The 15,575-nt window shown below is 51.2% G+C and overlaps 2 protein-coding genes across 2 annotated transcripts; both read left to right on the forward strand.

Annotated features, from left to right (window-relative positions):
* Positions 1-654: 654 nt before the first annotated feature.
* Positions 655-2,524, forward strand: LOC103776771 (olfactory receptor 52B2-like). The gene is made up of 2 exons (XM_008944297.1): positions 655-1,575; positions 2,480-2,524. Exons 1-2 carry the CDS (start codon positions 655-657, stop codon positions 2,522-2,524), a joined length of 966 nt encoding a protein of 321 aa, XP_008942545.1.
* A 595-nt stretch (positions 2,525-3,119) lies between these two features.
* On the forward strand, positions 3,120-14,770 carry LOC103776772 (folate receptor alpha-like). The gene is made up of 5 exons (XM_008944298.1): positions 3,120-3,151; positions 11,582-11,765; positions 12,374-12,562; positions 14,011-14,146; positions 14,409-14,770. Exons 1-5 carry the CDS (start codon positions 3,120-3,122, stop codon positions 14,768-14,770), a joined length of 903 nt encoding a protein of 300 aa, XP_008942546.1.
* The last annotated feature ends 805 nt before the right edge of the window (positions 14,771-15,575 follow it).

Below are 15,575 nucleotides of genomic sequence, written 5' to 3' on the forward strand. Positions count from 1 at the left end.
GGGACATCTGCAACTAGAGCAGGTTGCTCAGAGCCCCGGCCAACCTCCCCTGGAATGGTTCCAGGGATGGGGCAGTGACCACCTCTTGGGGCAGCCTGGGCCAGGGGCTCACCCCCCTCAGCACCAAACATTTCTCCCTTCTCTCCAGTCTCAATCTCCCTCTTTCAGTTTCAAACCGTCCCCCCTTGTCCTGTCCCAACAGGCCCTGCTCAAAAGTCCCTCCCCAGGTTTCTTCTAGGTCTCCTTTAAGTCTTGAAATTCCACCAGAAGGTCTCCCCAGCTGGAGCCTTCTCCTCTGCAGGCTGCCCAAGCCCAACTCTCTCCTGCTGGGCTCCCAGCAGAGGGGTTCCCCCCTCGGGTCCTTGCTGGGGCCCCCCTGGCCCCGCTGTCCCTGCTGGGCTGACTCCAGAGCTGCCCCAGCACTGCAGGGGGGTCTCCCCAGAGCGGGGCAGAGGGGCAGGATCCTCTCCCTGCCCTGCTGCCCACGCTGCTGGACGTGCAGCCCAGGATTTTTTTAAAACACTTTGGAATCTATAGAAATTAATTGCTCTGAGGAGCCTCAGGTGGGTTTTTATATTTTATGAACTCCCCACCTCTTCCCCTATTTTCACTTACAGAAAAGGGAGCCCAAACTAATTCGGGTGTCATCCCACCATGGAGGATCTCAATCAAAGCAGCTTGCAGCCAGCCTCCTTCCTTCTGCTGGGCATGGCAGGCCTGGAAGACCTGCATGCCTGGCTCTCCGTCCCATTCTGCCTGGTGTACATCACAACCCTCCTTAGCAACCTCATCCTCTTGCTTGTCATCGTGGCGGAGCGAAGCCTCCACAAGCCAATGTACCTATTCCTGGCCATGTTAGCCGTGGCGGATCTCGTATTATCCTCCTCCACGGTGCCCAAAGCCCTGAGCATATTCTGGTCCCTTTCCAAGGAGATGTCCTTCCATGCCTGCCTAACCCAGATGTTCTTCACACACGTGAGCTTCGTTGCAGAGTCGACCATCCTGCTGGCCATGGCGTTCGACCGCTACGTGGCCGTCTGCCATCCGCTGCGCTACGCCGCTGTCTTCACACGCTCGGTGATCACCATGGTGGGGCTGGCTGCCGTAGCCAGGAGCTGTTGCGTGATGTTCCCAACAATATTCCTCCTTCAGAGGCTGCCCTACTGCGGACACCGAGTCATGCCCCACACCTACTGCGAGCACATGGGCATCGCCCGCCTGGCCTGCGCCGACATCTCGGCTAATGTCTGGTATGGCCTGGCCACCACCCTTCTGTCCCCAGGCCTGGACGTCGTGCTCATCGGGATATCATATGGCCTCATCCTCCAGGCTGTCTTCAGGCTCTCGCCCAAGGATGCCCGGCTCAAGGCAGTTGGCACCTGCAGCTCTCACGTTTGTGTGATATTGATGTTCTACACCCCAGCACTTTTCTCCTTTTTCACTCATCGCTTTGGACACAACGTCCCCCACCGCGTTCACATCCTGTTGGCCAATCTCTATGTCCTCCTGCCACCCATGTTAAACCCCATGGTCTACACGATGAAAAACAAACTCCTTCGAGAAAAGGTGGCCCGAGTACTCTTCAGGATGGGGCAAATGTGGTGGCGAGGATGCTGCTCCTTTGTCACTGTGGAGAAATGGTCTCTGGTGTGTTTACATGTGAAATAACCCAGTTTCCTACCATTTTTTAGGCTCAACCCAACAACACTGATGATCCAATTCCCTACTAGATGTTCCCTCAGACTGCATCACATCACTAATGAGAAAGGAGAAATTAGTGGGGAACCACAGACCAGAACTTGGGCTAATGCAATCTGAAGTTACCCCATTACTATCAGAGCTTTATTGATGGTTTGTTTGGACATCCATGGTGATGAAATGCATGTTCTCTGCCACATCCATCCCCCCACTGAGTTTCTACATCTTATATCTCAAAGTTTTCAGAAGATCTCAAACATTTTCCTAAGTTTAAGCTGAGAAAAACAGACTGTGTTGGATTAAACACAAGAGTTACTGTTTCTCTGACCTCTTCAGGGCAAGCTAGAAAAACATCATCAATACTTTAAATCATACCAGCCCTTCCTGCTGCCAGGAGCCAGCACTGCTCCTTTTGCAGCGCTGAATTTTTGCTAATATGTAGTTGCTGAAGATCCACCCCTAAATGAGATCTTTTTCAGGAAAACAAAACCAAGCCCAGAAGCTTTAATAGATAGGGTGAATTATTATACAATGTCTCACCACCTTCTTCACTCTGAAGGTGGTGGGACACTGGAAAAGGTTGCTCAGGGAAGCTGTGGATGCTCCATCCCTGGAGGTGTTCAAGCTCAGGCTGGATGGAGTTTTGAGCAACCTGGTGTGGTGGGAGGTGTCCCTGCCCATGGCAGGGGGGTTGGAAGGAGATGGTCTTTAAGGACCCTTCCACCCAAACCATTATATGATTCTGTGTGTTCCGTGGTTATAAAAGAGCTTGTGGCTCAAGGTTCTGCATCTTCCCCAGACAACACAGGTGAGCACACACAGGTGAGGTGTGTGAACCCTGCGTGGTCCGAACATCGATGCCCATCCATCCTTCCCTGCTCTGCATGCCACGTAGCTCCCAATGATGAGCAGTGGCTTGAGCTGCCCATCCAGACCCTCCCCTCCTGCCCATCACTGGCAAGTTGTCTCTTCTCCAGAGACCGAACTGCTCTCACGAAACCTGGAGGCTCTCCATATTGGTGATCTTAAAGGTCTTTTCCATCCTAAACAATTCTATGACTCTATTTGATGATTGTTCCATCTCTGTCAGACTTGGTAGAAAATAATCAGAAAATTAAGAGCTTATGTGGGAGCTGACAGACAGGCAGACACAGATATTCTGCTTCTTTTGATTTATACAGGAATCCATGTAAAATATGAAAAATGGAAGAAAGGGGAAGTTGTGAGGGATTTGTGTGACTACCAGTGTAGGAAGCTTGGGAAATTCATACAGGGATGGGGTTTTTCACACAGAAAAATCCACGGCAGGGGGTTTGGAACCAGATGATCTCTAAGACCCTTTCCAACCCAAGTCATTCTATGATCCACCACGGTGCTTCTGTGTGTGGCACCACAGCCACACCAGCTCCTGCAAATCCAGCATGTCCAGGGTGGAGAAGGAGCCTGGTCATGGGTGAGTTACAGACACCAAAGGTACTGCACAGTCATAGAACTGGAGAATCATAGAACCATGGAACGGTTTGGGTGGGGAGGGACGTTTAGATGTCATTTTGTCCAACCCCCCTGCAGGGAGCAGGGATGTCCCCAGCTAGAGCAGGTTGCTCAGAGCCCCGGCCAACCTCACTTGGAATGGTTCCAGGGATGGGGCAGCGACCACCTCTTGGGGCACCAGGGGCTCCCCACCCTCAGCATCAAACTTTTCTCCCTTCTCTTTAGTCTCAATCTCCCTCTTTTATTTTCAAACCATTCTGCCTTGTCCTGCCACAACAGGCCCTGCTCAAAATATTGTCCCCAGTCACATCCCACTGCACGTGCAGCTCACTTGGACACCGTGCCGAGCCAGGCTCTCGAGGTGTGTGGGTGGTTGCTAATTTAGGTAGTCGCTGCACTGAAGATTTCTCCTACAGCTTCTGCCTTAGAGATGGTTGTTAAAGACACAGCATCCTTTCTGCACTGGCAACACGTCCATCCTCGAGTGCTGGTCTCCATCAGTAACCCACATACCACTAAGGGTGAATAGAAAAAAGGCTGGAGCTGGGACCACTGGGGAGGACATGTTGTGTGGGAGGGCTCCTTGGGACGTGACTGGGGACCACAAGGGAGCTTCTTGCACGTCTCCACCAGGCTCTGGAGGGTGAAGAGCTCAGATGCTACCCTGGAGTGGTGGTAGGCACATGTCTACCCCATGGCCCCAAAGCTGTCCTGAACAATCTTGGGGCAACAGGAAACCTCACCTCATCTCAGGGCTGGATTTCAAGCAGAACACCAAAAAAAAAACCACAAACTCCTGATTCCACTGGATGCTAAAAAAAAGACATTAAACAGAAATGTGAGAGCTGCCCATAGATCTCAGCTACATTTAGCTGTGAATATTGCCACTGCCTCTCAGTCTGGAAGAACAGATTGCCAGTTTGAAATATTTTTATAGTTTTTCTGACTATAAGTTCATCTAATAAAAGATGGCACCTCTCAACACAGACTATTTTTGTCTGACATATTTGCAGCTACATGCCTACCATAGCTGTGTGTTTATGATGGTATTTTCATAGCTGCAGCAAACACTGCTAGCTCTGATCCTCAGAGCTTCTGCAGTCTGACTAATACAGCCAACCGACATCCTGGACATAATTTCCTGAAGGCCACAGAGTCTTTGTCAAGGACTTGTGTTCAGCAGTTGGCTTTACACTTGCTGGTATGGGATGCTTTGGTTGGTATCAAGGGTAAAGTACAATGGAGCCACCAACACAAGGGCATGGACCTGCTGGAGTGGGGCCAGAGGAGCCCCAGCAATGACCCAAGGGGGGAACCCCTCTGCTGGGAGCCCAGCAGGAGAGAGTTGGGCTTGGGCAGCCTGCAGAGGAGAAGGCTCCATCTGGGGAGACCTTCTGGGGGCCTGCCAGGACTTCCAGGGGTTTTCTTATAAAGAGAGATGGGGAAAGATTTTTGAGCAGGGCCTGTTGGGACAGAACAAGGGGGGAAGATTTGAAACCAGATTTAGACTAGAGAGAAGGAAGAAATTTTGTACACTGAGGGTGGTGAGCCCCTGTCCCAGGTTGCCCCGAGAGGTGGTCGCTGCCCCATCCCTGGAACCATTCCAGGGGAGGTTGGCCGGGGCTCTGAGCAACCTGCTCTAGTTGCAGATGTCCCTGCTCCCTGCAGGGGGGTTGGACGAAATGACCTCTAAACGTCCCTCCCCACCCAAACCGTTCCATGATTGTATGTCCTCAGCATCTGCCTGGCCAGGCAGCTGGGACACAGGTCCTGCACACTGACCCCATGGAGCAGTACCACAGTGTGGCCACTGCTGGCCACCGGCTTTGTTCCAGGTTTTCAACACAAGCCAGACTATCATTCTGTGAAAGCATGTTGGGTGATGCTCAGGAAGAAGTCAGATGTGCTTCACATTCATTCCAGTTAAGGAGTGTTAGGGAGGGAAGGGACGTCTGTCCTTTATCTCACAGGTTTCTCCCAGCTCAGGTGAAACACGATTGGAGACCTGAGCAGAAGTGTCCACAGTCCTGGAGGAGGTGAGGTTGAAAATCTTGCTTTTAGTTCTGCCCTGAGAAACAGAGGGTTCATTTTGTTTTTAAATGCTTTGCTAAGAAAATACAATTAATCACTATATTATTAACTATTAAGCAGTATCAGCTTTTCCTGCTGTATATGTTTTCTAAAATGGCTAAAAATGTCTAACATAATGAGATAGAACTATTAAGAAAATTAAATATTTGTGGAAAAAGGCAGTCTGGCTGAAGGGATGAGTGAACTCCCCATCAAGCCCCCACCAGTGGCACAAAGGGGTGGTGAAGCATCATTATTGATACCAGGATTGCACAGGAAAATCAAGGCAGCCTTAAATCTGAAATGGTCTCCAGAACGAGCTGCAAGATGCAGGGCTGATACAGAAAGTGCTGTACACAGCCCAGAACCACCACCACGACAGGGCAGGCAGGATGGAAAATTAGAATCATAGAATCGTGGAATCATTTTGGTTGGAAGAGACCTTTCAGATTATGGAGTCCAACCACCCTCCACCACCACATCTCCACGGCTTGGAAACCCTTCCAGGGATGGGGACTCCACCACTGCACTGGGCAGCCTGGCACAGTCCTCCAGGGCAACAAATTGTTCCTCAGCCAACTTCAACCTCCCCTGGGGCAACTTGAGGCCGTTGCCTCTTGTCCTGTCCCTTGTTCCTTGGCAGAAGAGCCCAATCCCCACCTGGCTCCAGCCTCCTGTCAGGGAGCTGTGGAGAGCCAGAAGGTCTCTCCTGAGCCTCCTTTGCTCCAGTGACTAATGATTTTGGGTTAGGTCCCAAAAAGTCCCTGAGGCTCTGGAGACATTTAATTGGCAGCTGGGAACTTTCATTTTTGAGAAAGATCACTCCTCTCGTTTTAAAGAAAGATATCTCTCACTATCATTTCCTTTGGTTTTGTGGTTTGTTGTTTTGTTTTGTTTTGTTTTGTTTTTTCCCCTCCCTTGCTTTCTATTCTCAATCTTCTCTTCTTTCCTGGCTCATATGTAACTTAGTTGTGTACTTATAACCTCTTCGTTCTGCAATATTAAAGTACTTCATCAAAAAAAAGGAAGTTTCTCTTCCTGACATTCCAGCAAACAGAGCATGTATGCTACCCAGTAAAATAAATAATTGGAGGTTTTGTTGCAGAGCAGCAGCAGAACAAGTTTGTTTCTGTAGCCTCTCTGCCAGACCCTGCTATGTCTCCACCACACCTCCGAGGCCCTGCAAAGACAACTCCTTTTCTCCTACAAGCCATCCACCTAAACAGGCCTGTATCACTTATTCTTCATGAGCAACGTCACAGAATCATGGAACCACAGAATCACAGAAAGGTTTGGGTTGGAAGGGACCTTAAAGATCATCCAATTCCAAACCCCCTTCCATGGGCAGGGACACCTCCCACTAGACCAGGCTGCTCCAAGCCCCATCCAACCTGGTCTTGAACATCTCCAGGGATGAAGCATCCACAGCCTCCCTGGGCAACCTGTGCCAGTGTCTCACCACTCTCAGAGTGAAAAAAATTCTTCCTTACATCTAATCTAAATCTCCTTTCTTCCAGTTTGAACCTGTCACCCCTTGTCCACAGGCCTGAGCAGTTCCCCAAGCTGCCCTGGTCAGCAGGGGCCCAGAAAACTTCTTAGTTCCTGTTACAAGACCAAAGCAATAGAAGAGTTGTGTCATACCATCTCCTTCAAAACCCTAAATTTCTTAGACAACAAAACTTCTGAAGGACAGAAAAATTAAGTATTTGAAATGAAAAGTTTGAAGCAACAATATTTGTCCAATGTAAAATATATCACTTTTTGCTTTTTGGCCACTGCTGGCCACTGGCTTTGTACCAAGTTTGCAAGATCTCAGGACTGAGGCATGCCAGGTTTGCTCTCTTTGGACTTGTCCTGACCTACCTGGAGCTTTGTATTTACCAGACTTAGCAGAAAGGGAAATTTTTCTTCTGAGTACAGCTGTGGCTTTTTGCACGGTGCAGCCACAGCTTTGGTTTTAAGGATCAGCTTTTCTGTGCTGAATGAGAGATTCACAGCCTCAATATAACAGCGTAGTGCTGAGAAATACGGGTCTGGCAGGATGGTAGGGACCTTGGAGGGGAGGACGTGGGACACGGCACAGAGGAGTGCAGGCATGAGGTGATAAGAGTTGGGGCAAAGGCTGGTGCTAGAGACCTCATGGCAATAAACAACTCAAGAATGGTCCATTAAAGAAATGCAGGCTTGGAGTAGGGCAAAAGTGGTTTGAAGGTGACAGAGCAAAGAGTGAGTATCCAACGTGCATAAAATGCACCATATTTAGGAAGCCCCTGGAGTGGTTTCCAAGCCGTGGAGATGTGGTGCTGAGGGACATGGGTCAGTGGGGACCTGGCAGTGCTGGGGGAATGATTGGACTCCATCATCTTAAAGCTCTCTTCCAACCAAACAATTCTATGATTCTGTGTCCCTGCTCACTGCAGGGAGCTTGGACCAGATGATCTTTGAAGCTCCTCTACAACCCAGGACATTCCATGGTTCTATGAACAGGGCAGCTCTCCCCCTTCCTCTGTAGCCCTGCCCACGTCCTCATACCTGGGGGGTGGGTGGGTGCTGGGTGCACTTGCCTTTGCTCCATCCAGCCAATCAGCCTCCTGCAACCTATCTCCAGAGTCTTGGATGCTTCTTCCCTGGGGTCAGATTTGGGCGAGCAGCTGCTGGGTAACAGCTTGTGGGTGCGCTGGATGCCTCTGGGCACCCCAGGGTCTGCATTAGGCAGGAGCCCAGTGCACTTGCCTACGCTGCATTGCTCAGTGCCACTGGAGACCAGGGACCTCATGGGAGCTGCCTGGTGGTGCCCCACGTGGGTTCCCACCGTGCTGCTCCAAACTCTGTGTTGTTATGATCAGAATTTCACTGACAGGCAAAAAGCCAAGAACTGGGTTTTTCATACAATTATGTATAAAACAAAGAATTAATTGCTAGTGTTATTGAAAACAGGGTCACAAAAGAATTGTTGTTAGTCCAGATTCAGTTATTATAGAAAAAAAAGGAAAGATATTAGAATTTCTCTACAGAAAAAGTAGCACTACTACTACTGCCACTACTACTAAATTGAGATTGTTGTACATACTCTCCCCAGTTTCTACCTCTTCCCTGGGGTCACACTCCTTCACTGCTCCTCTGAGTCCTAAGGTTGTGGTGGTGGATGTTATGTCAAGTCATCAAAATCATAGAATCATAGAATGGTTTGGGTTGGAAGGCACCTTAAAGACACTGGCCCAGGTTGCCCAGGGAAGTTGTGGATTCTCCATCCCTGGAGGTGTTCAAGTCCAGGTTGGATGGCACCTTGCACAACCTGGTCTGGTGGGAACTGTCCCTGCCTGTGACAGGGGGGTTGGAATTTGAAGATCTTTAAGATTCCTTCCAACCCAAGCCATTCTGTGATTCTGAGCAAGATCCCCACTGAAGGTCATCAAATAAGCAGCTGTGAAATGAGAGTAAAGTTCCACACACCACTGAATAACTGAATGATAACGTAGAGGTGGGTGGCTACCTACAGTGAACCCCTTCAGGAATCTGTATGGGGATTCCTGCTTTCCAGTGAATTTGGTCTGGGAAAGGGAGAAGAAAACAGCAAGGCAGCCAGGTGCTGTTAAATTACTCCATGAACAGGAGGACCAGCTGTGAAAATCTGCAGAAGACCCTGAGAAGACTGAGTCACTGAACAATAAAGCAACAGATAATAAAAATTGGAAAAAAAAAAAAAAAAAAGTAAAAAGCAGTTGAGATAAACATAGAGTGATGCACTTGGGGGAAAAAAAAACAAACACTTCAGATAGAAAATGACAGGCTGGTGTTTGACAATTATCTCTGAGGAACAAGCTGTCACAGTTATCAGCGTGTTATGACAGCACAGTTGGATGATCAGCAGTTCCAAAAACAAACCAGATATTAGGCATTTCTCGTTGAGGAGCAGAAGACAAGGCCAGGGCAGTGGTTGTGCCTCCAAAGGTGGCTACAGTCCTGCTGCGTCAGGAGTCCTGCTCACAGGAGAGGAGCGAGCAGAGCGTGGCTTCAGATGGAAAGGCAATGGAGAGGAGACACAGAAGAGGTGGCCAAGGCTCGAAGATGAGCAGGGGAAGCTCTGCTCATTGCCACTTCAAATATGAGAGTTAGAAGCATGAGAAATTAAACCCATCTGGTTCAGAATGAACATGCAGAGGTCATTGGTCATGCAGCGTGTCATTAGACCATGGAAACCATGAGAACAGGGTCTCTAGAGCCTCAATGCTTCATGCATAAAAGTGGTGATCCCCTGTCCCAGGTTGCCCCGAGAGGTGGTCGCTGCCCCATCCCTGGAACCATTCCAGGGGAGGTTGGATGGGGCTCTGAGCAACCTGCTCTAGTTGCAGATGTCCCTGCTCCCTGCAGGGGGTTGGACTGGATGATCTGCAAAGCTCCCTCCCAACCCCAACTGTTTCATGATTCTATTCTATGATTCTTTTATTCTGTGATGAATATTTGCCCTTTTTCTATTTGTTCTTGGCCGAGTCCTGGATCAGCCCCTCCTTGGCTTTTTGCCTCATGCAACAGAGCAAATCCACACTGCCTGGTGCAGAGGAACAAGGGCTTGTTATGAATGGCCAAGGCCGATAAGGGACCTGCCTGCTGGAAAAAAAAACCCAACCACCAGATTGTTTCCCAGGCAAGAGTCTGGACAAGCTGGTTGCCACCAAAACAACTGCTTCTAAGGTTAGAGAAGCTGGCAGGAGTTAAACCTCATTAAATGTCTTAGGAAAGGACTTTCAAGTGCCAGCACCTGTGTTGGGAGATTTTCCTTTAAAGCTGACCCCAGGAATTTGCTGAGCTGAGTGTTTTTGAGGTGCTGCAGAGGGTTTAGGAGATCTCTGGGCTGGTAAGGTGGGTATCTGGGGGTTTGTTGGGTTTATATGTAGTTATGATGCAAGTTAAGCACTTTCTAGTGCTTAGGTTTATGTGCCTGTTTCCTTAGTTCTGTAGTTGTTGTTTTCTGTGTTGTTTTATCTCATTTTAATGCTGAAAATTGTTTGACTTGATCCTGTGTTTTGCAAGATGCTTCTTAAAAGGTGAGCACTTTAGATCCTTGTGCTGTATTGACAAGGAATGTGAGGGAGTATATGGTGTGTTTGGTTTAGGGGACTCCTGTTGGGGGGGGGGGGAGGTTTGTTGGTATTTTGAGTGTTTATTTGGGTGGTTTGGGGCTTTTTAGTAAGTTACCCTGAAGGTCCTAGCAGTCTATAGGTGGGCAGAGGAGACTGAGCCATGGTTATGTGAAGGGTCTGTTATTGCTCAGGACAGGTCTCCTTTGGAGACCTCAGCTGTGGGTCTTGGGTTTATTTGCTCAGGTGCAGATAAACCAGAGAAAATATTTTCCTCTCTTAAAATACTACTGAAAACAAGGTGGACCTCATGGTCCCCAGGAGGTGCCGGTGGACTAGTGCAATTAACTGCCTCCTCTGAACACGGGCTGAAGAGATCCCCTTAACCAGCAATGGCTGGCTGATGAAAGTGAGGGGTTGAGGGCTCTGCACTGAAGTGGTTGGGTGGCTTAATGCAGGAGGACCCTGATTGGAATGGTCCTGACAACATCCCCTTTCTGAGCATGATGTTTCAGGTTTGCTGTTGAACAGCCCAAGCACTAGAAGAGCTATTTGTCCCTGTGGTGTTGTCCAGAGGACAATGTGTAGCTGGCCTTGCAGCCTTGCCTGGGGAGGGGGCTGTGAGTTGTTGAATGCTGCGTCCTGAGGAGAGCCTGGCTCCCACAGCACCCTGTGTAGTGCTGCTTGTGGCAAAATCCCCCCATGCTCATAGTCATGGAATGCTTTGGGTGGGAGGAGACCTTTCAAGGTTACCTAGTCTGTTTTCCCCTGCAGGGAGCAGGGATATCCCCAACTAGAGCAGGTTGCTCAGAGCCCCGGCCAACCTCCCCTGGAATGGTTCCAGGGATGGGGCAGTGACCACCTCTCAGGGCAGCCTGGGCCAGGGGCTCACCACCCTCAGTGTCAAAAATTTCATCCTTCTCTTTCCTCTAAATCTCCCTCTTTGAGTTTCAAACCGTCCTTCCTTGTCCTGTCCTAACAGGCCCAGCTCAAAAGTGTCATCCCCCTGTCACACACACACCACACACACCACACACACACCCCCCCCAGCTTTCTGACAGGTCTGTGGCAGGCCCCCAGAAGGTCTCCCCAGCTGGAGCCTTCTCCTCTGCAGGCTGCCCAAGCCCAACTCTCTCCTGCTGGGCTCCCAGCAGAGGGGTTCCACCCTCGGAGTGTTTTTTTGGTCTCTCTGGCCCCACTCCAAGAGATTCACATCCTTCTCATGTTCTCCTCTTTCTGTACAGCTCCATCACCTCTGAGCTCCCCAGTCCAACTGGGCTACCCATCAGGATGGGAGTGGGACAGGCACTGCTTGTGCTGTGGGCTGCCAGTGTGGTGACAGCCATGAAGGACCCATTGCTGAACATCTGTATGGATGCCAAACACCACAAGACCAAGCCTGGCCCAGAGGGTATGCTGCATGACCAGGTATGACTCTGCTGATGGGTCTGGTGGGTTTGTTGGGGTCCTTGGTCCCTCTCTCATCACATGTTATGGGCTGGTATTATCACAAAAGCCTGTGCTGAGTATAAAGCCCATTTGTTTGCTGTGTCCTTCTGGCAAAGACCAGGGCACACATGGTGGTGTGAGGATATCAGTCTCATCTTTAACCAGGAGGCCTCCCCTTCCCAAAGCTCAGGCATCCTGGATCGGAACCAGCTGAAGGATGGTGAGGGAAGGCCCTTTTATCTGCTTTCTTCTTCACTGTTAGAGCTTCCTCTCAACTGAAGGGCTCTGCCCCCAGGCCCTTGGTGGGGATGGGGCAAAGAGCAAGCCAGGGTGCAAGAGAAGGGAGTTGGTTTCTGCTCCTTGGGCTGGCACCAATTCCTGTTGAGTGTCTCACCATCCTGCTCTTCTCCAACTCCACCTGACTGCAGCCCTGAAGCACCCAAGGGTTTGCTGGAGGAGGGAAGTCCCTCTTGCTGCTGAAGGCTTCTTGCTGTAGGGCCATGCAGAGAGCTGGCACCTGCAGCACCCTCCAACTCCCTCGAGCTGCTGCCTGTCCTCCCCGACCAGCTTGTCCTACTCTGTTGTAGTGTGCTCCCTGGAAGGACAATGCCTGCTGCACAGCCAACACCAGTTCAGAAGCCCACAAGGACCAATCCAATCTGTACAACTTCAACTGGAACCATTGTGGGGTGATGCCATCCAAGTGCAAGCGTCACTTCATCCAGGACACGTGCCTGTATGAGTGCTCACCCAACCTGGGGCCCTGGATTGACCAGGTAGGATCAGATCTGCTGTGATGAAGACCACGGGGCTTGTGCTGGCCATGCAGAATGCTATAAGCTGGTCTCCCTTATGGAATACCCCTGAACATATGGAGCATGCTTGCCAGGGACACTGCAAACTCTCCTACTGGGCATAAAGATTCAAAGTGAGACGTCAACAGGTTGGAAAGTTGGGTGGAGAGGAACCTTATGAAGTTCAATCAGGGCAAGTGTAGGGTCCAGTCCTTAGGAAGGAATAACTTATGCCCTGTGATAGGACACGGAGCAATGGACACAAATTGGACCACAGGAAGCTCCACCTCAACATGAGGAAGAACTTCTTTACTGTAAGGGTCACAGAGCACTGGAACAGGCTCCCCAGGGAGGTTGTGGAGTCTCCTTCCTTGGAGACTTTTCAGACCCATCTGGATGCGTTCCTGTGTGACCTGTCCTAGACTAGGTGGTCCTGTTCTGGCACGGAGGGTTGGACTTGATGATCTCTGGAGGTCCCCTCCAACCCCTAACATTCTGTAATTCTGTGATAACCCCCTGCACCAGGACAGGGGAGGGGTGACATGCTGGGAAGCAGCTCCACAGAGAAGGACCTCGGAGTGCTGGGGGACAAGTTGCCCATGAGCCAAAAATGGGCACCTGTGGCCAAGAAGGCAATAGTCTCCTAGGGAACAAGAAGAGTATGACCAGCAGGTTGAGGGAGGTTCTCCTGCCCCTCTGCTCTGCCCCAGTGTCCTGTAGGCAGTGCTGGGCTCCCCAGTTTCAGAGAGACCAGGAGCTACTGGAGAGAGTCCAGTAGAGGCTGTGGAACTGCTGAGGGGCCTGGAGCATCTCTGTGCCAGGACAGGCTGAGAGCCCGGGGGCGGCTAAGCTGGAGCAGAGAAGCCTCAGAGGGGATCTGATCAAGGCTGATCTAGATCTACAGGGCCCCAGGGGGCAAGAGGCTGGGGCCAGACTCTTGTCAGTGGTGCCCAGTGACATGACAAGGGGCAATGGGCACCAACTGGAACCCAGGAGGTTCCACCTGAGCAGGAGGAGAAACTTCTTTGGTGTGAAGGAGGCCGAGCCTGGAGCAGGCTGCCCAGAGAGGCTGTGGAGTCTCCTGCTCTGGAGAGATCCCAAACCCTCCTGGATGTGACCCTGGGCACCCTGCTGTGGGTGACCTGCTGGAGCAGGAGTGTTGGATGAGATGATCTCCAGAGGTCCCTTCTAACCCCCACCATGCTGGGATCTGGCAAAGGGACTTTTCTAGCCCCTGCTTAGGTAGTCAGACAGGTTGATGGGTGAAGAACTGCTTGTTGTCAAGGCATGTCTCTGCTGGGGCTGCAAGTCTTCTCAGTTTGGCTCTGGAGCCCAATGAGAGGGGCCAGGGTGAACTCTGGGAAGTGTTAGATCCTGTCACTTAACTTTAAAGGGCCACCACCTGTCCACATGGTCCTGTTCCTTTGCAGGTGGACAGCAGCTGGCGCCGGGAGAGGATCCTGCATGTGCCACTCTGTAAAGAGGACTGTGAAGAGTGGTGGGAGGACTGCAAGGACTATGTCACGTGCAAAGAGAACTGGCACAAGGGCTGGAACTGGGCAACAGGTCGGTGGACAGTATGGACCAAACTTCTTCCCTCTGCAGGCAAGCCCCTGGCAGTGTCACTCCAGCCTGCCCAGTGCTGGAGCCAGGACCCCAATGGCTCTTGTCTGTCTGTCCTGGCTGACTAGAAGGTGGCCAGGCTGCCATCCATCAGCTCAGATGTGGTGACGGGCTGTGGGCAGATGGCCTGCTCTGCCCAAGTGAGAGGGCAGGAGTCAAGTGTGGTAGCTCACGTCATTTTCTGGTGCTGTCTGTCTCCATCCAGGAACAAACCGCTGTCCCTGGGGCTCCATGTGCAGACCCTTCAGCCAAGTCTTCCCCCGACCGAAAGACCTGTGTGAGAAAATCTGGTCAAACTCCTACAGGTACACCACAGAGCGCCGGGGCAGTGGGCGCTGCATCCAGATGTGGTTCGACCCTGCCCAGGGAAACCCCAACGTGGCTGTGGCCAAGTACTACGCTTGGAAAAAGAGATCCTCACCCAACTGGATGGATGATGAGACACCCAAGACCAGCAGAGCCATGTGTGCGCTGCCGTGGCCTGTCCTGGTCCTGCTGCCTCTGCCCCTTTTGGTGGCCCTTGGGGGAGCTGAGAGCTGTGGATCCCATGGGTGGAGGTCCCTGTGACTGCTCCGGGACATGCTTGGACTGCTCCACTTCTCTGCTGCAGGGACTGGTGTCGGTACCTTGGGTCTGTCTGTTCAAACTGGTCATGCACCCAGTAAGTGCTCTGCTTGAGTGGTTTTGTTGGACTTTGATATCTGGCTCTACTTTCAGCTGCTGGTAGAGGCACTTCCTTCCTCACCATCCTAGGAAGGGCAGGGCCACATGTCTCTGCTTTGATGTAGAAGCTCCTTCTCATCTGTTCCACCTCACGGCTGTGTGCTGGGTTGGCAGTGCTTCAAGGTCCTCAGCTGAGCTTTGTCTGGCTCTTCAGGCCTGAAGGGTGGTGGTGTCAATAAAATACTCTTCTGAACCGGCCTTGGTGTACTGAGGTTCAGTACTGTTGAGGGGGTAGATGTGCTCTGGGGGTGTAATGAGGTTGCTGGTCTGGACTGGGAGGTGGTGGGTGTGGGATCTGTGAGGAGTAGGAAAGGGGGGTAGATGTGCATCTCCTAGGCACTGACAGCTCCTTAGCTGCTGTGCTTGGCTCCATGCTGCTGGAGTTGATGCAGAGCTGCCTGCATGTACACCCTGGGATTCCTGGAGGGGTTGAGAAGCTGTGGAGGTGTGGTGCTGATGGATATGGTCCAGTGATGACCTGGCAGTACTGGGGGAACAGTTGGACTTGATGATGTGAAAGGTCTCTTCCAACCAAACTGGTTCTGTGATACTTGAAACAGACAGAGCCAGGCCTGAGAGAAGGCCCTGTGATATCTCCTTAGTCCCAGCCACTCCCTGATGCTGCTCCAGGCCTCTCAAAGCTGGATGC

Source organism: Merops nubicus, unplaced genomic scaffold (genome assembly GCF_000691845.1).
Source record: "Merops nubicus isolate BGI_N331 unplaced genomic scaffold, ASM69184v1 scaffold10827, whole genome shotgun sequence".
NCBI lineage: Eukaryota > Metazoa > Chordata > Aves > Coraciiformes > Meropidae > Merops > Merops nubicus.